The sequence below is a fragment of the Aythya fuligula genome, chromosome 1 (genome assembly GCF_009819795.1).
Source record: "Aythya fuligula isolate bAytFul2 chromosome 1, bAytFul2.pri, whole genome shotgun sequence".
NCBI classification, from domain to species: Eukaryota; Metazoa; Chordata; class Aves; order Anseriformes; family Anatidae; genus Aythya; species Aythya fuligula.
The window spans coordinates 152967729-152992646 of record NC_045559.1 but is presented as its reverse complement, the minus strand read 5'-3'; the positions used below and the strand labels follow the sequence as shown (position 1 = coordinate 152992646).

The window sequence follows — 24918 nt, the reverse complement described above, 5'->3', positions numbered from 1 at the left end:
GGGCCTCTGTTCTGATTGCCCCCTATTAAACTCCCTTAATACAGTAGTATAACTTTGAAAATCTATTGAGAATCTCCCTTCTAAACAATTATTCTTATCTGTTACATTAGCTTGGACACTCAAAAATTAAGGCATCATGTGAAAATCTTTGTACCTCACAGCAATGTACTTTTAAAAATAGGTTACAAGTCCATTTTACAAATGTTCTTTCTTTACTAATTGACCACTCTTTCATCAAACCCCACCAATCTAATTTATCAGTGGTAAAAAATTTCTTCTACTTTAGAGTGCAGAGAAATCCTTACAGTATTTAGGACGGAAAACCAATAAAAATACATTATACAGATGAAATTGCAGAAAGCTGCAGTCTGCATTGCTACATCTGAATTTAATTTACCCCAAGCTTTGGAAAAGCATCAAAATAGATAATATTTTTTTCTGAGATTTTTAATAACCATGTGACAGACTCTTCAATATCCTATCTGATATTGAAGCATGTTACCTTTCATTAAATTATACAGTACTCATTTCTGAGTGAAAGACTGAATGCAAATTCAATAACAAAAGAGACAGAATTCATCTCAAAAATTAGTCTGTTGGTCAAATAGTCTGAAGTAATCACCTCAGACCCCTTCCACAGCCAGTGGAGAAGATAATCAGCCCGGGGATTGAATCATTCCAATATGCCCTTAATGAAATGCGCCTTTAAGATCACACCTATCTCTCCAGGTGCCTTTGTCTCTCCATGGACATTTTCAGCAACTCACTCTGATGAGACTCTTAGTTTCTACATGACTAAAGACAAGTGACTTTGTTTTGTTTCATGTTCTGCAACACTCCTGGTTCTGTTTGTACAGCAACAGCAACAGTCCTATGAGACCAACATTTGGACGGAATGGCCACAGGGAATGAAACTGGATCAATTTAAACCAAAACAAATTCCTCATACATTTATACAGTTTTATTTTTTCTTACCTGGTCAGCATCAACAAATATTACTTTATCTACAGCCAAAGGGAAAAGAACATCCAGAAAAAGGATTTTGTAGCCCCAGATAATTCGTTGCTTTTCTGTCTGCTGATAAAGCCAGCGAGGCCATTTATACTGTACTAATTCGTACTTGAATCCGTACTTTTTCGCCATGTGAGGAATAACATCCTAGAAGAAGATCCAAAAACTTTAAGTTTATGTGACACACAAAGACTTGACACAGTTGTAGCTCTGTTGACCTTACTAATCACATAAATTATGATTTTTAAATGTTTCTTTAATTCTAGAAGTATCCTCAGCTCTACAAATATAAAAAGCATTTTTTTCAGGCTCATAGATATCAGAAGATAATGAACTGTAATCTATCACTGGGTTTGGGGTTCCAGAAAAGAAGAAACTTATACTTGAGGTCATTTCCAGCCACAAATTTAAATTTTAATTATATAATTTCTCAATTGTAACAATTTTTGTAAGTATTTAAAATTTTAAAGAAAGATGTTTCTCCTACCTTAAATGTTGGGGAGAGATAGTTTTTCAGAAACCAAAATTTAACTGGTGTTTTTGTATGACGTAGAACAGAAAGCATCATAATTCTGTGGAAATAGAAGTCTATAATGAGCAAACCGATACACACAGGTCATTATATTTCAACTGCACCCGAATGGTGCTGAAACTTTCTAACTGTAACTTTTCTTAACCCACCTTAAATGGAAATTTATATCTATTATCTATAACATATCTATAAAAAGCTTTAAAAAGCACACATTCGACACCACTTTGAGAAAGATGTATTTGATCCATCCTGAACAAGCAGTATTAGAAAAAAGTTTCAAAAGTGGATCTCTTAACAAGTTTTACCATGAAAGAGGAGCCTGACAATAAATTAGAATAACGATTAATCCCTAATGTTAACTAGGCTACTGAGATTATTTATTTTAGAATATATTGAGTTTAATAGGTTGCTGAAAAGAAAAACAGTGAGAAAGAGAAAGCATGGTTCAAGCTAAGATCCTGTTCAGAAAACCCTTGATAACTCTAAAAAGAAGAAAAAAAATAGTTCAGGTATGTGAAAAAAGTTAAACCCTTATTTTGGGTTCCATTCTTTGCAATTCACATTTGTTTGGTGAAACCAGACAGATAAGCAATAACTTGTGAAGCGTGTGAAGATGTCAAGTCTGCTTTGAAAATCATGGAGTAATAAACCTTACAGTACAGTAAAGAAGCATGCAAAATATTTAAAAATTAATTTTCTCTCCTTTACAGTAAACAAGTCTTTCCTTTTATGAAGGCTGTTGAAGTCTGAAGGAAAAGAAACGCAGACATTCAAACTCTCTCTGACTACTAAGAAATAACAGTTAATACATACAAAATACTACTTTCCAAAAAGATATGCATGACAGAATTGTGCAATTGCCGTTCAGGAAATGAAATCACTAGATCTGACATCTGTAAACAAGCATGACTCATGGAAATAAGAAAAGTAACAGAGAAATAGTGGTAAACAGATTAAGCCAAACTAAGAATTCATTCAAAGCAATCATTGCTTATTGAATAATCCATGTCCACTGAGATATTAAATAGAAGTCACATATGCACACAGAAGAATCCATAGTTTGGACTTAACGTGAATAGATACAACTTCTAATAAGTCACTGCTGCTATGTCTTCAAAAAGAGAGGCTGAACTTCATCCTTTTTGTTCGTACCAAGCACATGCACTCATGAAAGGCACGGAGAACATTTTTCTTTCTTCAAAGAACAGTGATATTTTTAAACATCTATACTTTGTTCTCAGAGATGAAGTTGGTCCTTCTTTATGCCTTATGTCCTGATACTAGCTGGGATGCAGTTAATTTTCTTCACAGTAGCTGGTAGAGTGCTGTGTTTTGAATTTTTGATGAAAACAGTGGTGATAGCACACTGATGTTTTAGCTGTTGCAGAGCAGTGCTTACACAGAGCCAAGGACTTTACAGCCTCTCATGCTGCCCTGCCAGTGAGGAGGTTAGGGGTGCACCAGGAGCTGGGACGGGACACAGCCAGGACAGCTGGCCCAGGCTGGCCGAAGAGATATCCCATGCTGTGTGGTGTCACGCTCAGCAATAAATCTGGGATAAAGGAGTAAGGGGGGGACATTTGGAGTTAAGGTGTTCATCTTCTGAAGTAACTGTTATTCATGATGAGCATTGCTTTCCTGGAAGTAGCTGAACACCTGCCTGCTGTTTGGAAGTAATGAATGGATTCCATGTTTCGCTTTGCTTGGATGTGCAGTTTTTGCTCTACCTATTAAACTGTCTTTATTTCAACCCAGCAGTTCTCACACTTTTACCTTTATGACTCTCTCCCCCATCCCACTGGTGAGGGTGTGAGCGAGTGGCTGTGTGGTGCTGAGCTGCCTCTAGGCTAAAACACACCACCTTGTTAGAAAAGTCAGCTTCTTTATGCTGCTTAAATTTTTTGAACCTTTACTTACCTTAAAAAACGTTCATATAAATGGCCTGAAGCGACTGAAAATATATTAAGAATATCACTTTTCTTTTCCTTCTCTTCTGGTGGAATTTCTTCTGAAAAACTAAGAAAATAATTGAATTATTATATAAGCATAAAGAAAATACTACTACATTACCATTGAGATTGTAAATAATCACAAGTCAGAAAATGCACAAAAGACATACTCATCCTACAGTAGCTGAATACCCTTATGTTTTTATTTTTTCTGCACATCCCTCTGATACCAAAATCTTTTGGGAAGAACACCTCATTCAGGACAAAGGATGGCGCAAATGCAGTCTCAATTTTTTTCAGTCAAAAGGAAAGCTCCCAGTCCCAAACAGTGTTTGTGACTTTTTTCCATACTAAAGAGGAAGGATATGTGAGAAGTTTCTAGGTTGGAAGAAGCTGGCAGACAAGCTGCAGGACTTGAGCTCATGCTCCTGAGCTACAACTTTGAATCAATGGGAAGATCAACTAAGAACTTTATTGGGTGAGGGTCTGAAGAAAAGTTTATTACAATTATTTACGAAAGTCAAACTTCAAGAGGTATTTCATTGACATATTTAAACAGACTTCATGGGCTTTCATAAATTTTGTCTAGCAGCAGAGAAATAGCATCATAGCCTGCTTTTTGATGTTCAGTTTGATACTGATGAGTAACACATTACACATATTGAGATTGATTCCCTGCCACAGCAAAACAATAATAACATTGACGGAGAAAATGAGCAGGAACTAGAAATGGAAAGAAAGGATTAAAAAAGAAATAATGAGATGTACAAGACACCATAACTTGTCTCTTTCCCCCTCTTATCTATATTATAAATCCCTTAGGGAGACATCAGGTCTTTTCACATGTTTGTATCACTATCAACTAAGGAACGCTTACAGTATGAGGAATAATAAACATGTCCTGGCAGAGTTAAAATATAAACAATTTATTTATTACCTTGTAACTGATTCCAAATTTCCTTTTTCTGTTATTCCATCAGTAAGGAGATCTTCATTCACTTTATCAGGCTTTTTCTGTACCTAGTCACGTAAGATAAATGAATTTATGTTATTTGGGAAGTTAGTTGATAATAATTTCTACTTCAATTATGCTATCAAACAATGGTGGACTTACTGGTGAGCCTGACTAACATCTTACCAACTCCTATTTCAGCAAAATAGTTACTGAACTGTGTTAAACTGGACTGTAAAAAATGTCATTTCATACTTTAAAAATAAGTACAGAACATATTGTAACAAGAAGCAAAGTATCATAGCTCATTTTCCTCCCGGACAGAAGATAAAGGTGTGATTTTGTGATACAGACATTAGTGGACAGGAGAAGAGTAGCAGGGTGGTGCACCGTGTATTGAAGGGAAACCTGATTCTCATAATCCCTTCACGAGGGGAAGGTGACAAATCCGTGTCTGAAACACTCTCCTGTAAAACTTAAGCCATTTCTGTTGTCTTACTCAGATACTAAATAAGGTGCCAAACTCATTTTGTTTGCCGACCTTAATTTCCTTGATTAAAAAATAAGTATTTCTGAAATCCAAACACCTTCCAAAACTAGGTGTTTGAATATATTGTTACAACCATAGCAGTTTCTCATGTTTACACTGTCAAATTAACACTTGCAGACTTCTCTTCACACTAAGTGTCCTTTTAACTAATGATGCTGAAGCCATATCCTAGATATCACTGAAGTGGTTCTAAAATGCACCACTTTTCATATAAAATATTTTTCTTATTTAAAGCAAGCTGGCACCCTTTACCCCTTCTCTGTAGTTTAAAGGCAGTCTCCTCACCCTCCAGAATGTTACTTGTTTTCTTAAGGTTCTGGAAAATTACTATTAAAGAACTGGGGAAGATACTCAGGAAATAAATGATTTTAAAATACTTCTTTCTATTTATGTTTATATAGTTCTCTAGGCTTCTCAGTGTCTGATATTAGGATAGGACATACCAAGTACACGTAAAAAAAAAATATTATTTACATAATGTAACTTCTGTTTCTTTTTTTTTTTTTGATATATATTTAAAGTAATTTCATTTACACAGATTTGACAACTTAGGGCAGAATTCATCATGCCTAATTTTAGCTTCCATTTTGGAATCTGGACTTAAAAGGGACTTTACGTCCATCCCCAGTCACAGGGCAGAACCGGATGCCTCAAGAGGTGATCATCCCTTGTTTTAAATCGTCTTAAGCTGTGATGAGAAGTCAGTCCTCTGGACTGTCTTTCTCATTCTATTAAGCAGAGAAGGAGTTTACAGCACCTAATTCAGACTGCAGACCAGTCTTAGACACCTTAAAGTAGATGAATTAAATCCTATATATGTTATGTACACAAATGTATTGTTTTAAAAGCTGTTTAACAATCTCCCACACAACTAGTACAGCCTGACTCTATCAAATTAACCAGATTAATTTACGTACCCTTCTCTTATTTAAATTTACAAAGTCTAAATTATATGTTCCAGCATATTTGTGCCATTTAAATATAGCCTAAGACATGTGAGCTTTAGTCATATATAAAGAAATAGTGCAGACAAAATATCTCTTTACATACTTGAACTTTGATAATTTTGCTTCTGAAGTTGTTTAATACCACAATAACATCAGCCAGGTCAGCTACAGAATCTGTTCCTTCATGGCTGTGAGGGGAAAAAAAATGTGCAAATGTACTAACTCATTAAAACATGCATTATCACTTGTGTTTAATTAGAGGATAAGGTTTAGGATTGCTTGTATTTATAGAAACAAAATTTCTTCACTTGCACCTAATTACATCCTAACTTCAGACACTTCCTGAGCTTTATTCATACCTAGTCATTGCCCTCGGTTTTAATCCTCACTTTTTAATTTGAATTTTTACAGGAAATTTTATTAACCAATGAAAAAATGCAGCAATCTAGAGCTGAATATATTATTATGCATTATACAGATACAGATTGTATTAAAATATTAAACTACATTTCATTTCTCAAATATGGAAAAAATCTTGAAAATTGCTTTGTGCTGGCACTAAATGTACTTTTAAAATAAATCTACTTTAAAAGGTCTGGTGAAAACTTCATCACAGTGCTGAACGAGTAAGGCTGGTAAAAATGGTTGGTTTTGGTAACAGACAGGGCTGTAAGCAATGCACCACATGAACATTTGCCCCCAAACATCAATTTAAAGCTATTCAGGCATCTCTAAATTGCACTCATCCGCTCAGTAAGAAGTATGAGAAGTGTTGGTGTCTCTCTGTGTTGCAGTGTAATAGCATAATTCTCAAATTTTATAGCTCTTATGTCTCAAAAGCCCATATATTTTTCCTTCAATCCTTTCTTTCTTTTAATGCCATTATATGGTTTCCCCTTGCCACAGCTACACATAGAAACCTTGGTTTAAGAAAGTGATCTGCAACCCCCTCCTTTTTTTTTTCTTCAATCTGTTTCATTTTACTTACATAAAAGTGACAGGATTTTATATATTTACCCGTATTTTCTATTTAATACACTTCCCTAAAACCCATGATCACTAAGTTTCATAGAGATTTTTGCAGAAAACAATGTTCAGAATTATCTTGACCTTTCCACCAATTCAGTTTTACTTTCACACTTTTAAAATATTGCATATACGAACAGTCAGTCAAGAACTGTCTTCTTATCACAGCACTCAATATAAAAGGGCATTGATCTCCACCATAAGTAGTGCAATTAAAAAGCTCTAAAATAGTAAAACAAGAGCCAAACTCTTTTCTGTTGACAGCAGAAATGGCAGCAGCTAGCACAGTCACGATTTTAAATGGTCTTACTTTTGCCCTTAGCTTTGCCACAATCAAAACTTTCTCTTTTGTTCACTCATTTACCTCAAAATTTCCATGTTATGAGTTCTGTTGCTATCTCTGCAGCTCCACTGATGAAGACAGTTTTCCAAAGTATTTAAAATACTCTCAAACTGTTTGGTTTGGCCATGAATTTAACATCACTTTTGTCTCCTCATATCTCTTCTCTGGATCCCCCACTGTCAACTCCACCTTTCTGAGCTCACAACTGTTTTACTCCGCACTGGGCTCATTGTGATGAGCTTCTGTCCCAGTATGAACAATGTATTGGAAATAATGAGAGTTACCATTAATTACACTTAATGCTCGTCTTGATATAATTTACCTGTTTCTCCATTCATATTTTTTATATTTCCTACTTTAACACTGTTTTCTTTTCTTGATTGAGTACTTCTCTTCATTTTGACTCCTAGTCACTCATTTACATTATCAATGGCTACAGACTAAAATGTTCACTTCTTTTGAGGCAAGTATCTCTCTGACAGAAAACTGAGTCCCTCATACTCTCCTCTAATTTTAACTTAGTGTGCTGAATCTTATGGAGGATCTTTCCTCTTGTATCTGTGCATGATACTCAGCATGTTGCCGTTTTATTAATGTAACAGATGTACATTTCAAATCAGTGCTCATAAGAAAAACGCATTGAATATGACCCCTAGTTTGGAAGAACTGGGACGATGATGTATGAACTCCTTTAACAAATACAGTAAGGACCTTGTGCTTTGTCCAAAAGTTAATGAACACGGTTGGCGCTGTTAGTGTAATTTATAAACTCGCTGAAGGCACGCACAACTTTGTTTTTAAATCTTATGAAAATGCCTTGCATACTGATGGCACTACTAAATATTTAACAATAACTAAATCACTTCTACGTAATTATTGAATAAAACTAAACATGTCCAGCAGACTATTTAGGTCACAGCCTTAACCTGTTTCAAAATACCTACATGCTTTTAAACACAAATACGTTATAACTTTCCCTATGGAGAAAAAAGCACTCCAATGGAGACCCTTTCAAATCTCAGAATGAACAAACAACTCCTTGTCCAAATTGCAAAAGATACAAATCTCAGTTAAGTAGTCTGCATACCATCAAAATATAATAAATTATACCCAGTTGACTTTTTAAAAATGAAATTTTCAGCAGGAGGCTCTATCTATCTATCTTTATAATGAACTATTATCTTGCAATACCTACCTGTTTCCCTACTGACATCACAGAATCCAAGCTCTAATAACAAGTAGCGTTCAGACTGTCGCTGAGTATATTGATTTTAATTTTCCTAACATTCACGGTAATTTATTGATAACACCGATTTACAAGTATGGCTGCTTCTACATAACGATCCTTGTCATATTTGACAGAAAAAAAAAAAAAAAAAAAAAAAGCAAGCTAATTTCAAAAGCTGTGTGTTTACACAGAGGAAAATAAATTACTTGCATGTATATTAGATGTTACTACGAGAGAAGCAAAATACGCACTGAGTTGTTAAGCATGCTATGACTTCAAAATCTTGTATTTCCTCTAAAACTCCTATTATAATGTACAGGCTTCAACAGAACAGGTCAAATACAGTTTAACAGGAGTGGCTCTGATTAATGTACAAGAATAAAGAATATCCTGCAATAACACTTGGCAAAATTCCATGTTATTAAATAGTTTCATGAGTTCTGACAGCAGTTTGATACTATTAATACTGATATCATTAAAAGCAGTATCAGAGACGCTGGTACAACCCCCCAAACATACTTTAGCTGTTATATTCTAAGTCTATGGCTTGTTTTAATTACATTAAATAAATGTTATTTTTTAGATTCGTCATAAAGTATTAATTATACATAACTTAGCCAGGCTCAGTAAAGCTCATTTTTATTACTTCTTACAGAAAATCTTTAAGAATATCTTAAAAAACTGCAGATGTTTTAAGTTTCCTTTGAACCAACCTAGAAAGTATTTGCTTCACTTTTTTTGGTTTTGTTTCACTTTGCTTCATTTTTTAATTCAATTATAGCTCACTACATTTTTTTACAATACCTTTCATAAATCAGTTTATATACTTTAAAAATTGAATATTAAATTTGGCATCTTATATAGCTACAGTTGGTGGAGATTAAGTGGCCTTCTTAGGATAAATACTGAGCTTTTCTGCCTTTTCAACAGATTGTAAGCCATTTCTTAAACAAAATAAATTGAAAGTTGCAAACAAGTAGAAGGAACTTAATATCCTGTTAACATGCCTCCCTGTGACACTGGAACTGATGCATTAACTAAATACTCAAAACAGCAAGCATGGTCATCATTTTTCTCATTTTATAATACCAGTTGTTGACTAAACATCATATGGAACTGTGTTCCTGACTTCCAAGTAATAATAAATATTTATGAGAAAATTGACCTATTTTAGCCCACATAATTACAGGGAGAGAGGAAAAAAAAGGCAAGAACTGAAGGTAAAATAAAACTATGATGTTTCTCTACAATGGACTGGATACACAGCTTCAAGAGGAAGCCCTCATATACTACAGATCTATCCTGTGACATACAACATGCAGGGAAACTAGCTAACCAGTTGGTGTTACAAGGATGGCTTTGGCATTTGGCTATTGAACCTTCTTCATTGAAAAAGGACTGCTGAGGAGAGGTAGGATCTACCTGATACATAATTTTGCCACAGTAAAGGATGGCTTTACAGCAGGTTTGTCAGGGAATGCTGTCCAAAGACTAAGAACAACTGGAAGTATGTCAGCAATGAGGAAGTGCTTAAGGGAAGGCTCTCCTGCTTCTCCTGAGAAAGCAGCATGTCTGGGGGCCTGCCTGGGAATGCATGCAAGATGGGATATAAACAGAACAAATTACAAGTTTCGTAGTTGTGAAGCTACGATCTCATTAGGATCACAAAAATGGCACAGAAGCTCACATGATGTGAGTGATTCAAAGGCTTCTTATGCTGAGAAGTCAAAAAAGATGGTTTGCACCTGGCACAAAGTAATGGGTTGAATGCACAGAGCTTTGCCGTGGAAGAAGCAGTAAATCTATTCAGAGTTTATGTAAGGATCAGAGAGGTTAAAGTGACATCATGGTGGGTGTCTGTAAAAATTGCCTGATCAGGAAGAGGAATTAGATGAAGTCTTGACAAAGCTGGAAGGCGACTTGTGATCACAGACTGTGGTTCTCATGGTGGACTTCAAATATCCCAACACTGTTTGGAAAGGCAACATGGCAGGGCATGGGCAATCCAGATTACCAAAGTGTGTTTCTTTCTATAACTGTATTTTTCTATAACATAAACTATAGCTTAAAATAGAATTTTGGCCTTATGCAAATCTAAAACATTAAAGAAATGCAGGAAAGTCTTCTGACAGCGAGAGAATGATACAAAGGCAAATGAAATTTAATGAAAGTAGTAGTACTGATGTACTAATAGAATTTAATGGATATTGCTGCACAAGAAAAAAGAAACCTAATGATAATTAAGCTATAAGAAGCTTTAAATTAGCTATTAATTCTCAGGAAAGAGATCTTGGAGACTGTAGATTTCGTAGAATACCAGTTTAGTGCCTAGCAAGGCACTAAATGGAGATCAGGCATTAGTACTTAATAGAAAACGAAGCAATAAAAATTTACCAATGCTATTACACCACAAGTCTGTCTTTAATTATGGCCAACCAACTCAAAAGGACAGACCAGAACTAGAGAAGAAACAAATAAGAGCAACAAGGATGACTGAGATATATGGAGAGCCTCTGCATGAGGAAGAACTGTACTCAGAATTTTCAGCTCAGAAATTAGAAAAAAATAAAGAAAAAAGAGAAAAAGGACTATAATATTATGAACATATCTATCCACATTTATTACAGAGAAATACTTTTTTTTATGTCAGGTATATCCCACACAAAGCTGTAGAGTGGATTAGTTCCTTTTTCTTAATAAAACATGCCTTTAAACAAAACTTTGAAAACTATACGCTGGTGAATATTTAATGCTTCTGTTCTATCTTGTCTTTCAATTATGGAAACAAAAGCAATTTCGAATTTTAAATTACAGCCTAGCTCAATGTAAAGAGAAGAGATGCCTTATCAGAGTGGAGAACTTACTGAACAAAATAAGAAAGCAACTAATACTAAATTTATATTGAAAAAGATCAATGCTTAAGACAAAATATCTCAACAGTCTTTTCAAAAATGCAAGAAGCAGAAAGTAGAAAAACACCATCGCAGAATAAGTAGTCTGAAATTAAACTACAATCATTCAATAGACACCTCTACTCAGAAGTATTGGAAGATTAAAAACAGTATTGGACTAGAAGCATGGATAAAATGTCACAAATAAATCAAATCTGGTTGAGCAGCTTTGGAAAATGTGATTCCAGACAGAAGTACAAAAATTATAACAGTATTTAAAATATTAGGAATACAGTATAATCTATCATACACAGTCCACTTTATTTCCAGCCTCTCAGTGTACACACGCAATTCTAGATCATCCTCAAAGGGATTATATGAAACACTTCTTTATTTTGCTACTTAGCTTTGCAGGTGTGCAGTTAAATTAGTAGGTAGTAAACTCGATTTTATGAAAAATCACCCAGAAAAAGAACACTTTCAAATTTAGTTTTTATGTTTTATAATTTCTTCCCCTTCCACTATCAGGAATTAAGGCATCTGTTATAAACTTTGAATCATCATTTGGTTCCTGTTCTACTTTTTAATTTTATTTTTGTTCATTTTTCTTCAGTACTGTCAGATCTTTTCAAAATATGTTGAACTTTAGCAGATTCATTTGTTTCCTAAGGACAGATTAATACTTACGAAAACACCTGATAAATCTCTTCAGATTTCCCTTTACGCAATCTCAGTGTCCAAGCACCTGGATTTGCTTTCAGCTGAAAATACCCCTATGAAAAAGTAAAAAGACAGGCAATTGTTCTGTCAGTGTTTCATAATCAACCATGTAAATATCCAAACATCAACTACAGAACATTTGGTACTGCAGCCAAGGTCGATAAACACTACCTACTGACACACTAATCCTGCATGTAATATGGCATAGTATCACCTTTCCTGTATGTCCATATTAACGTGTTCTGTTTGTTTCTAGCTGAATTTGAGGCATATATAAAATCTTCATCTAAAACAGTAAGTGAGCAGTAAAGACATGAATTATTAAATAGACTCTAAGCAGAAAGGCTTCTTTGAAATTAAATTTTTTTGTTTGTAACAACTTTAAAGTCAACACAACTCTTTTCCAATTTAGGAATATTGCATACAGGTATCACTGTGTGAAAGCCAGATGAAACAAGCTTTGGAAACAAACATGGAAGCTTCATCATGTTGAACACCTTCTGCTGTTGAGAAAGTTTTCAGAACTTGTGTAAAAGTCAAAGATTCACAGTTTATTAAGCATTTCATTCTTTGTGATACAATTTTCACAGAGAACTGAGAATGGCAGATAGGTGACAGATCTTATTCACTGAAGTTTTGATCTTTCTCTATCAAATTAGCTTAGACAAGACAAAATATGTCTTTCAGTTCAGGAATCACAAGATCTTCTGCTCTACAAACTGATGCCAATAGAAATAATTCAGGTGACCAGAGGAATTCTGAGGTGTGGATTTGTCCACAAAGGCTTTAAGCACTTAACTGAACTAAAATAGGAGCCTTCTTTGCTTGGATCGTTTTTTAACAAAAATGGTTATTTTAATCAGAAAGTGATTTGTACCTTATGTTTATTGGTGGAATCTTCATCTGAGGATATCTACCTCCTACTATTGACTTAAGGCTCCAAGATTAGGCACTTCAGATAAGGGTCTAAAATTAAGCTAAACTAAAATCTATATTGGATTTTAACAGTGTGAGGAAAAAGCTGGGTAAATCAGAGATGCACATCTTTTGTGGATGGTCTCAACTCCAGGATACTCCACTTTTAACATTGGTAATTTTGCAACACAGAGAAATGGATTTCTCCATTTAGAACAACAATGGATTTCTCTATTAAGAACAAAAATCTCATACAGAATACTTATGAGGAGTGTGCAATTGGTTTTGTATGACTGTTTTGTACTTAATACTTACCAAGTTGGCCATCACAATAGTATCAACCATGACAGGATTATTTTTTGTGCCCAGGGTGAACTGTAACCCTCGAGGAGGTTGTCCAGTTGTCACATCAAAGCAATGTCCTTCAAGCAATATGTATTCCAGTTCATATTCTGCTGTAACAGTCCCTTTTATCTGTGAAAGGAATATTTTACTAGATTACATCACTTAACTATGTGGAAAAAGTAACATTTTACAATGACAAGCATGTTGTTTGGGATTTATCTCACCTAACTTCAACTGTCAAAAACAAGAGAAAGGCTCCTCCAGGGGGAACTTCTCTCTATGTTAAAAAAGGTATCCAAGATAAAAAGGACAAATTTAGAAGAACCTTCTCTCCATTGACTTTTGGGAAAGCTGAGACACCTCAGCTTTGGTAAGATAAATCCCAAACTTCACTTTTATGATACACCTTCCAAATTCACATAATTAAAAAAAAAAAAGAAACTAAAAATTAATTAAATATTAAAATCTATGTTTTTATCTATATTAATAAGCAGCAATATATTCAGGTTTACTTTAAGATATAAGCAGTTTAATCCTATTTCTACCAAAAATACATTTTAAAAATTAAAGAGAAATAGAAAAATAACACAACACACAGAATCCCTTTTTTAGGTGTTTTTTTTTTTTTTTTTAAATCTCAAAAAACCTGCATACTTCCATAAACATTAAAAGCTCAACATAGCAGATAAAGTACTTTTATTTGTATTATGCATTCTGTGTTTCTTTTCACTGATTTCTTTAAAGACTCTTCTTTGAGAGAGAGAGAGAGAGAAAAAAAAAAAAAAGAGGGAGAGAGAAAGGGAGAATGTGGAAAGACAGACAATGAAAATAAAAATGGTAAAATACTGAACAAATTATTAGCACAGAAAGCATTTCTAGAAAACAGAGACAAAAATCTCACAAGATTTCATTTTAGGTCAGAGGTTGGACTCGATGATCTTGAGGTCTCTTCCAACCTAGACAATTCTGTGATTCCTTTTCCCTCTTGAGGTTAAAGGTCCAATACAAGTTTTATAACATTTACAAATTATTACTTACATCCTGTAAATGAATGTTATCAAGATCACAGGAACTGTTTACTGCTTCAACCAACCAGCTTTCAGGAGTGATCATGTTTAGAGTCAAAAGCAGCGATTCTGGCAATTCTAAGAATTTTGCCACAGGTTCAGAAGGAAGGTGTTTGTTGATCCCATACATTAATTCTGGTTCCAGAACAAAACGATAGAAGCTGTTGAAAAAGAAGTGTTAAAAAAACAAAAAAAGCTCCATGTTAAATAAGTATGAAGGCTGAGTTGCAGATACGATGTTCTTCCATAGTATGCTATAATGTAGTGAATGTTCACCACATTAATGATGTTTGGAGGCATGGCATCTCCCTGCTCTTACAGAATGCTGTGGAATACTGTCAGACAATACATGCACTCTCTCAAATGGGTTGGTAGATGCACAGAACTATTTGTTTTGGATAAATTTTTGCTGGGAATGTGCATTGCTTCTACCTATATTCTTAATGGCTGGGAAAGTAAAAATACCCAAGAGGGGCATCTAAATATCTTGACTATGTACTTACTGCCTTGGATTCTCAGAATCTCTATCACTAAACTAAGAAGAAGGACTGGTCTGCTGGAAAAAGAGTCTTTGGGAACAGTTCCTGACACTAGCAGCAGCAAAGACAGAGAGCAGTGGGAAGGAGAGGTCTCTCTATTCTCCAACTCTTGTTTCCTAGGGAAACAATTCTTGAAACAACATAATGTTGATGATTTCCTTCCTTCCTTCCGTCTTTCTTCTAGTGATATCCAACAAAATTAGAAGAATCAGAACAGAGAAAGATGAGCACTGAAGATCTCCATCTTTCTCCATCAGAATGAAAGCAGCAAGCAATTATTAATTCATATGGAAAAAAAAAAACACAAAACATTTAATTACTATGACAGTTGTTTTTTTTTTTTAAAGTAAAAAGGTAAGAAGAATGGAGTTTTCCCACAAAGTATTTGGACAAGGCTGTACATGGAGGCTTTTCAAATAAAAACACTGCTGTGAGAAAAACACAACCTGTCCTCAGGGCAGGTCCCAGAACACTTCTTCTCACCTTTCACAAGCTCTAAAACCTGGAAAGTGGCTAGCTTTAAAAGTGATCATGACAATGTTCACACAAGATACTCTGAAGTCACACTCTTGCAATGTAAGAGATGTGCATTCATTTTCTCTGAAGCTGAATAGAAACTAAGGCCTTCTGTCTTGTGGACAATTAATTCATTCTCTAGTCTACTGGATAAAGGGTGGACACTATCATCAGCTCTCATTGATGACAAGATTATAGGCAAAATTTCTGCCAAAGGGATGGACAGCAATGCTTAAATGTGTCTCTTAGAAGGAAAGAAGTCCTCTCTGGGGAGTTCACTTCAGTGTAAATGTCTGTAACTGAATTGGTGAACCCTACTCTTTATAGCCAGTTAAGAGAAAATTCAATTTAAAGCTTTCTGGGTCCTTAATGAATTAAAATGAATTCGCCAGTATAGACTGTACATTACTCAGACAAGTTTTATCTTTAAATTTAGTGTACTGAATCTGTAAAAATCAAGATGTGACCAAGATAGGTAGATAATCTCTACAAGCGTCCACAGGCATGAAATACTCTCTACTGACTTCTACAGGGATTGTTTATGACAGGGGTATTTGAGGGACTAGATCACTCCTCTGTGATGCAATGTTTGATTTCTTAGAATTAGAAATTTTTCTAGACAATTACTTCAGTAACATTCAACTTTTATTAAAAAAAATAATTAATGCAACAGAAGAAACCATATACATACCCACTTTTTCTTTCTCAATGGAATATGTACAATTAAGGCTTTTTTTTCTTAATTCAAGTGAGATCATATACGTGTAAGAAAAGTTATGAACTACTCACCTCTTCAGTGGCACTTCTGACAGCTTAGATCTGCAGTTCAAAAACAACCTGAGTTTCATATTGACAATGTCTTTGAGTACCTACAGAGAAAAAAAAATCTGCGTAAAAAATGGTTCTTGATAATCATCTAACTTTGAAAATAAGCCAAAACTATCCTTGTGGCACCCTGTCATTTCTCAAGCTTCAGTGGAAATCTCAAACATTTTAAAGTTCTAAATATATCTGTATATTACGGGATGTTGTCAGTTATTGCAAATAAAGACTTGACCTTTTTGAAAAGTGAATGATTTAGCACACAATATTCTTGATAGTCAAAATGCTAATGTTTTCTACCAGTAATACGGATTTTTAAAGAGCAGCTATCCTTATTTTCCAATGAATGAGTAAATTATAGTATCACTTTTCTCATAGTGTGTTTTCTGGAAGATTTTAAAGCCCTTTAAAGTAAGTACAACGTCTGCCTTTGATCCAATAACCAATCTTAAAACAATGACCTTCAGTCTTACTAAAATTGCTGTACACAGTAAATCGGTGAATACAGTAAAGTTCATAAAACTCTTCTAATATTGTCAGTAATAGATTAATGGTATACTAAGCTACTCAATCAATTTCAAAACATTCAAGTTATTTAAAGTCATTTCTACTTCTTTCTCAGTTTATTCATCTATTCATTTATAAAATACTAATTTTCTGGATGTTGCTATGCAGGAGCTATAATACCAGAACAAGATTTTGTTCTTTGTGAGCAATCTGTTTTGTTTAAAATTAACAAAGTATTTAATATCTTTAAAGCACTCTTAAAAACCTTTACCAATTTATCTTCATTTATGTGGTTTCTGATCAAAAGTGCTTATTTGAAAGTATAAAGCAACTGTGGCTACCTTGATGGGTATTATCAGAAAAGCAAATAAGATATTAAAACCAAGTTTAAATACTGATACCACTAAGGCTAAAATTAGTATAATGGTAAGTAAATTAGGAACAAAGCAAGACAATGACCATCCTTAAATCTCTCTTTTATTATAAACAGTATTTTTCTTTCCTCAGTTCAACCCATAGCTGCATATTCTTTACTACAGTGCTACAACTTTGCATAGCTGAAACATTGCTCGCAGTTTGTCATTCTCATCCTTCGCCTCACCTGAATACCATCACTGAAAACACTATTGAGCAAAAAATGGAGACTAGGGAATGGCATAAGGGTGAGAATAAGTGAAGAACCAGGAAATGAGAACCTGAAGAGCAATGCTACTTGTATTTATTCAAATCCTCATAAAGCTTTTAAGATTAACAAATTATTCTAGCATGAAAAAAGCTCAAGTAACTCTTTCCTTAGACAGAGGAAGCTTGAGGAAGAATTTCAGGGCAAAATAAGGTTTTAGATTTATTATAGGTATTGCCTAATATGCGCTTTTAAAAAGCAGAGGTATATAACCATATTTCATCCATATATTCATACCTCAAGAGTAGTAATTCGTAACATTAAGAGTAATGTTAAGCAGCAAATAACTGAGGAAAATTCTTCTCTGGTCAATGAATAAGAGGAAATTGGAAAGCCTCTGATATGGCAAGTTATTCAATGAATTCAGGCTGCTTACTTTAATTAAGAAAATGCAAAGAGCAGCCTGGGAATTTTGTTCTGGAAGTATTTCATACTGTAGCAAATAGATGAATTATTTTAGTAAACATGTCTTGAAAATGATTCAAGCCCAGATTTTCTTTTGTATGTGCAGTCACTTTTCAAACACTTACCATCAGTTACCACAACTCATCCAAAAAGCATTAACTCGCTAAACCATGATTATTCAACTAATCACTTGGAACTGTGTGCAAACATCACCATAACATGAGACATCTACACTGAAAACAATCTCTTACAATAGAATCTGCAACAGAGCTGACAAAATGAAGAGAAGATGAACATGTAAAGCATGGAGCTAAATTAAAACCTGCAATTCCAAGTCTGAGTTTAATAGTCAGGTTAATTAACACTGGAAAAGCTCAGTAAGAACTGTGATCGGCACCTAACCACTTAGCAATATTTAAATTAGGATTAGATTAAAAAAAAAATATCTATTTCAAATGCTAATTGATCAGAAGAGGTCCCATGACCCATGTTATATAGGAAATCAGACTTGATTATCAGAAGAGGCTCCCTTTGGAGATTTCTCCTCACTTTTGGAATGGAATAAGAGTTTCTCCCTGAAGACAGAATGAACAAAGGAAAAAAAAAAAGGTAAAAGATAATTGACAGGAAAAAAGGGTGGATTTTTCACTTCACGTTTTTGAGGTCTTTGAATTCAGTAGCTACTATTACTTGAAGAAGAAAAAAAAAAGTAGTAGGATCTTAGCAGTTCATACTGCTGGAGCCAAGCAGTTAAGCTAGGAGACGGGTATTTTGTTCAGTGGCACTGAACAAACAGAACTTTGGGACCACCTTCATAAGTTAGGACTAGTTAGTTGCTCCATGTACTCTGCTGAGAACTGATGTGGTCCAACCCCGGTGAAGTTAACACTGGTATTTAAAAATCTACTATAGACACTGACTGTTGCCTTGTATGCTAATATTTGATGTTGAAGTCTGTGACAAAACTTTTTAAAAAAGGCAAAACACTATTTTTACGGAAAATTCTGAAGTTCTACCTGACTCCTTCTGAAGAGGATACAGAGAAGTTCTTATGATACAATCCGCTACATATTTAAAAAAACCACACAACAACAGACAGAAGCCCTGACTCTGCTCTAACTCATTCATGCTCCAACTCATACCTTGCCCCTGGCCTTGAATTGCCATTTTTTGATACTAAGCAGTAAAGTTATTTTACTGCTTACCTATAGCTGTTTATACCTTCCCAATTTCAGTGCCATTTAATATGAGTAGTTTATCATTTATATTTCAAAAAATATTACCAAAACTCGTATTTGAAGTGACTAATAAGGGACAAAAGTAATATAATAGCAAGTTTTCATCAGAGCAAAAAATTAAAGTGTGACACATTCAACAATGACTGAGGGAAGAATCATGTTCCTTGCTGTGGCAGTTGCTACATAAATTTTGCATTATGAATAGGTACCATCCCAAAATACTGGGCACTAGTACACTTCTGTCACTCAAAAAAAAGATTCTTTAAATATAAATATATTCTGGTACTTAAAGCTTACAGTATTTATGTCATCTATATCACAGAATCACAGGATGGCTGAGGCTGGAAGGCACCTCTGGAGGCCATCTGGTCCAACCCCTGCTCCAGCAGGGTCACCCAGAGCAGGCTGCCCAGGACCACCTCCAGGTGGCTTCTGAAAGTCTCCAAGGAGGAGACCCCACAGCCTCTCAGGGCAACCTGTGCCAGTGCTCCCACACCCGCACAGCACAGCAGTGCTGCCTGGTGTTCAGAGGGAGCCTCCTGGGTGCCAGTTTGTGCCCATTGCGTCTTGTCCTGGCACTGGGTACCTCTAAAAAGAGCCTGGATCTGCCCTCTTTGCACTCTCCCCTTCAGGTATTTGTATACATTGACGAGATCCCTCCTGAACTTCCTCTTCTCCAGGATGAACATTTCCAACTTTCTCAGCCTATATATAACAACATAATCAGAGAGGCATCCATTCAGAAACTCTGAGTTTGGGGCTTGCTGTATACGTAAGCATACTTTGTCAAAAATTCTTCATGAATATTTCTACATTGGTAGCCTTTCAAGATAATACAAATTAAAAGAAAAAAAATCAATTTTTAATTTAAAAAAATAATTTGAAAGTAAGTTTCATCTGCATTAAAATATTTCTGATTTGCTTAGTTTCAATAGCATTTCATTATTCTCTCTGAAGGGTTGGCAAGCTGAGTAAGACTAGAGCTCCTATGAATCAAGCAGCATCTACGATGGCTGAACAGATTGGTACACCATGGGAGTCATTTGCCTAGACGTGCATTAAGGAAGATATTGTTCATTAGGGAATTTGCTGCACTAAGAGAAATGAAGGCTTCTGATCACAGCTAAAAAGACCTTGAGGCAACTTACTAGAAAATGAACTTCTGGCTGAATGGAGAGAGTTTCCCGTCAATTCCAAAACCAAAACATTTTCATTTGGTAGGATCAACATTTCATTTTAATAGAGAATGGTGAAATGAAAGATCTGATTCTAGAGAAAAAAAAGCTAGTATTTAAGAGTCTCAAAACAAACAGAAGCTTGCAGTATGAGAATTTTCATGAAATTTTTAAATTTTTTACTTTGTTTCACTATTATGTATGGAGAGTGACTGGATGCCTCACCATTCTACACAAAAGGCGTAAAAGGGTATGAAAATGGGGGGGGGGAAATGATGTAAGAATTTATGAAACTTCCATAATTACTGCAGAGAAAAAGATAAAACAGGATGCAGCAAAAATCAAGTAAAGGGCTTCAGAATTCTAACGGACCATAAAAAGAAGACAAAATTTACATTTTTATGGAAAACTATAAAGGAACCTGAGGCAGAGTGATATTCTGCAGCTAGTGAAAGAAGAAAATCATTTCATGAGCTATGTTTTTAGGACAGTCTCTTTAGATGATCAATAGCTACACACAATGGAAGACTTCTAGATATACCTGGTAACATTAATCAATGGAGAAATACCCTTCCAAGAGCTGAAAGGTTTATAGTCCAATCTTCTTATGATGATATTACGGGTCAGATTTAGACCACCTCATTTAGGTACATTGGAAAACTAAGGTGGTTCGGCATAATGGAAAGAAGCATATGCCTTGTAAGATTTTGAGATGGGAGATCCTCTCCCTCTGCATTACGCATACTCCTCCTTTCCTTCTATTGACTGTAAAAAGCATTTATGGACTCACTTCTAAGAGGACTGGTTCATAGGGCATCTCCATTTTAATTGCAAATAAGGTACTTACAATGATGAATTAGATCATCCCCAACTTTTTAGTATTAATTTAAATAACCAAGTAGATACTTAAAAAATACCTAAATTCGGTTTACCTCTTTACTACACTTTACATGAAAATAAGAGGTTTAGTACAAATTAAACTGCAAATATGGAAATTAAAAGAAATGACCACCATCTTACAATCAATAAATGAGCCATCTTCTGTGCTTCTCTTGTCAATGGATCAACAATAGCAATGACATCATAGAATGGTTCATTCTCTTGGGGATCGACTTTTACTACGCTGTTAAAAAAAACAACAAAAAAAAAAAACAATTAATAAATAAGTGAAAACTCCAAATTCAGTTTATAGAAATAACAAACATTTTTAGGCACAAATCTGTAATATAAGAGCCACTTCAGATTTCACTGCTTATGAAGATATTTTCCTCATTTCCTCAGTAATCACTTTTGTCCCCTGTGATATCACTAGAAAAGCCAAACATGAACAGCAATTAAAATTTGGCATTAATCTACATAGTTCCATACTGGTTATCAGTTAAATATATGCTTAATTACAAAATCAACAAAATAAAAGAAAAACAGAGAGCAAAATTCAAAAAAGGGCCTTCATTTCCTTTCAATTTCCTTCAGTGACATTTACTGTTTCTTTACTGATATCTACAACTATCATATTTGACAAGTGCCAATGGTGACACATTTTTAAAAGAACAGTGCAACTGAAAAATGTGAAAGTTGATAAGACGGATTAGTTTTATGCATTACAGAAGATAATTTAGTTTCATTAGAAGTCAAGGAGACTCTGGTTAAACTAATCTGGTTGTACAGGAAGGAAAAAATAGTAAACCTCACTGAGAAGAAAATAATGTGCTGTAAATACAGAAAATGGTTTTCGAGAAAAAGTATACTTAGAAAAGCGATTAGTGTTAGCGAGGTCATACTCTCTCCAGTACAGCTGTCCACGTTATTAGTAAAACCTTGGAAAAGGTGTTAGCCACTTAAAATAGGCTACTGATATCACTGTTTGTCTTTCCAACAACTAGTAGAGGCAGGGCAAGCACAGCAGCACAGCATGCTGGAACAGTTTTGCAAATAGAAACAAGTAAGGATTTGGAAATAATGTTACCCTAATTTTAATTTTGATCGTGGTTTTTGAGCACATGTCTTTTAAAGAATGTGTCTGCCTTTGCTCCAGAAAGCTTACCCCAGCTATGCTTAAATTAAAAATGGCTATTGTTAGTGTCCATCACAAAGACAGGATTCATAGAGGTACATCCTAGTACTTTAGGTCTCAATAACAATGAAGGTGCTTGTAGCATATTCACTTTTTAAATCTAGGATCAGAAAAACAAGGATTCAACATACGTAAGTACACTAAGGACACTAGTATGAGCCTGGCAAGTGTAAATCTGTCTGCTCAAGACAGTCTGCTCAGTTTTTTTTAAGGAATTAGGTGCCATTGAGCCAAATCAATTTGCATTTGAATGTAATCTGGTTGTATTTTAGAGTCTAATCTTATTTTATTTTAGGGTCAAGCTAAGAACAGGAGTCAAGAGTGATGCTGCTAATCCACAAATTGTTTTACATGTGTGTATTAGCCTTGCCAAGAGTACTCAGGACTAACAACTGAATAAGCTCATATCGTAGTTCCACATTAATGAAAATTAATGGGGGCTTCATTTACTTCTGATCTGTGCAATTACCTATTACATTTGATAAATGTGAAGTATGGACTCCAAGTTTTCTAACCACATAAGTGCTTCTATTCACACCTGTTGTAATCACTCTTCCTTCAATAATGGCTAAGCCTGGAAAACCATTAGGTATTACTAATTAATCTATTAAAAGACAGGTAAAAAATGCATTACACTAGATCAGACGAACAGATTGCTCATACAATCAAAAACTTGTAAAACTGGAATGCTTATTGAAGTTTCCAAAAACTGAATGTAACAATCAGCATATTATAATTTTAATATGAAAATACTGTGGGTCCATTACCATGACAGACAGAACTCACCTGTGCTGTTCCTTGAGTAATTCAGCATCTTGCCTCACCTCTGTTTTAGGCAAAGATGACAGTAGTGCATCTATTTTCATAATGAAATCACTGCCACTATATTAAATAAAACACATGCAAGTCACAATGATTTTCATTAGAAAAGGAGTAAAGCTTTTGCATTTTAGTCTATCTACATAAGGAATATTTTAAAAGCCCACATCCCAAACTTGGATTCTAAAAGATTATCACCTAGAGATTTTGTAGCTTTGAGTAAAACACTTGGTATGACAGTGACAAAGAACCACTACAACCTTAGACTTTGGGAATTGTATGCTTCTTAAAATGAAGCAATGCAGAATCAGCAGAATTTACATTCAGTGTCACAGTTTGCATAGTACAATCTGCTGATATGTAGAACTCTCTCTTTTTTTTTTTTTTTCCTTTGTAACAACATGTAGGAACATACATAGGTGAAGAAAGTTTTTAGTTTACTGGCAACATTTTTTTTTTCTTCTTCTTGGAATCTCCTTAAAAATCTCAGCAGTTCTCTTTCAGTGTCACTGAGTCTTAGTATTTGATTAAATATGTTTTGCCTTTCACTACTTATCTCCTTGATAATTCTACTTCTTCGTGGTTTTTTCTTCTGGTAGGTACTCTCTCAGTTGTGCCAGTCCTTCCAGATAGCAGAAATGATGCTCAGACACAAAAAATCAATAAATATTTCTCCACAGTTGGCTTGTAAAAATAACATAATCGTGCTCTCTTCTTTGTACGCAAATTGGATGCTTAGATTAGAGGCTGTCTAGAAGTCATCTTTATACTTACTTCTTCAGTCAACAGATGTGTGAATACTGTCAAGCAGGGTATCAGAGCACCACATTTGTCCATGCCACTACAGGCTCCTTTTCTAATGATTCCCAAAGACAATGCAATTTCTTACTTCAAATATCAATACTCACTTATTACTGTGTTTTTAAGATACGCTGGATTTTATTGAGCTTATTATTTTTTATTCAAGTAACCAAAAGCTAGTAGGAATCGTTTACAGCTAGCTGTACTCATCTCTTGGCTGTAAGTACAGTGAATGTAGATAAAGTATTTGGAGTAATTTAGCAGAACTAAACACATTATGAGACACGTTGGAGAGGATAAGATTCTTTGGATCAGCAGTGATCTCTTAGGCCTTAGCCTCACACACACAACCAATGACAAAGAGGTGCATGCCTCTTGAGAAACACAGGGGGCCTTTCTTTCTGCTCTGCATTGTAACAAGGAGGTACCAAAGAGGTTGTCAGCGGCAGGGTAAATGACATGCAGCTGAAAACCAACATATAGTTTTCTATTGCATATATAAACTATATGTTGCAAAGCATAATTGGCCAAGCATAAAGGTGATACAAAATTCAGTGGATATGACATTTCCTCTAGAAAACAGTATTGTCTGAAAACAACAATTGCTTGAATAGGTAAGTATACCAAGTATGTAGCAAAAATGCAAAAAAGAAAATTGTCTGCACAGACGTACTCACATGCTAAGTGAGAGGACAGCAAATAGCTAGCATAGAATATGTCTCTATGGTATAGAAATACAGCATAGAAACAGCAAACACTTCAGCTAAGTGCAGATACAGTATATATGTGAGTATACAGTATGAAGAGTACTATGACCAAATATTTGAATTTTTGTTCATATTCCACATGCAAAAGGATTACTAA

The 24918-nt window shown here is 34.8% G+C and overlaps 1 protein-coding gene across 1 annotated transcript in view; it reads right to left on the bottom strand.

Moving 5' to 3' along the window:
* Positions 1–24918, bottom strand: part of UGGT2 (UDP-glucose glycoprotein glucosyltransferase 2) — an 86112-nt gene that overhangs the window by 5762 nt on the left and 55432 nt on the right. The window contains exons 24-34 of the mRNA XM_032203496.1: positions 23221–23316; positions 21381–21483; positions 16321–16400; positions 14448–14637; positions 13380–13538; positions 12117–12202; positions 6045–6129; positions 4430–4512; positions 3461–3559; positions 1499–1583; positions 976–1158 (exon numbers count right to left, since the gene is read on the bottom strand). Coding sequence (XP_032059387.1) covers positions 976–1158; positions 1499–1583; positions 3461–3559; positions 4430–4512; positions 6045–6129; positions 12117–12202; positions 13380–13538; positions 14448–14637; positions 16321–16400; positions 21381–21483; positions 23221–23316 — 1249 coding nt within the window. The remainder of the gene's footprint in view (positions 1–975; positions 1159–1498; positions 1584–3460; positions 3560–4429; positions 4513–6044; positions 6130–12116; positions 12203–13379; positions 13539–14447; positions 14638–16320; positions 16401–21380; positions 21484–23220; positions 23317–24918) is intronic.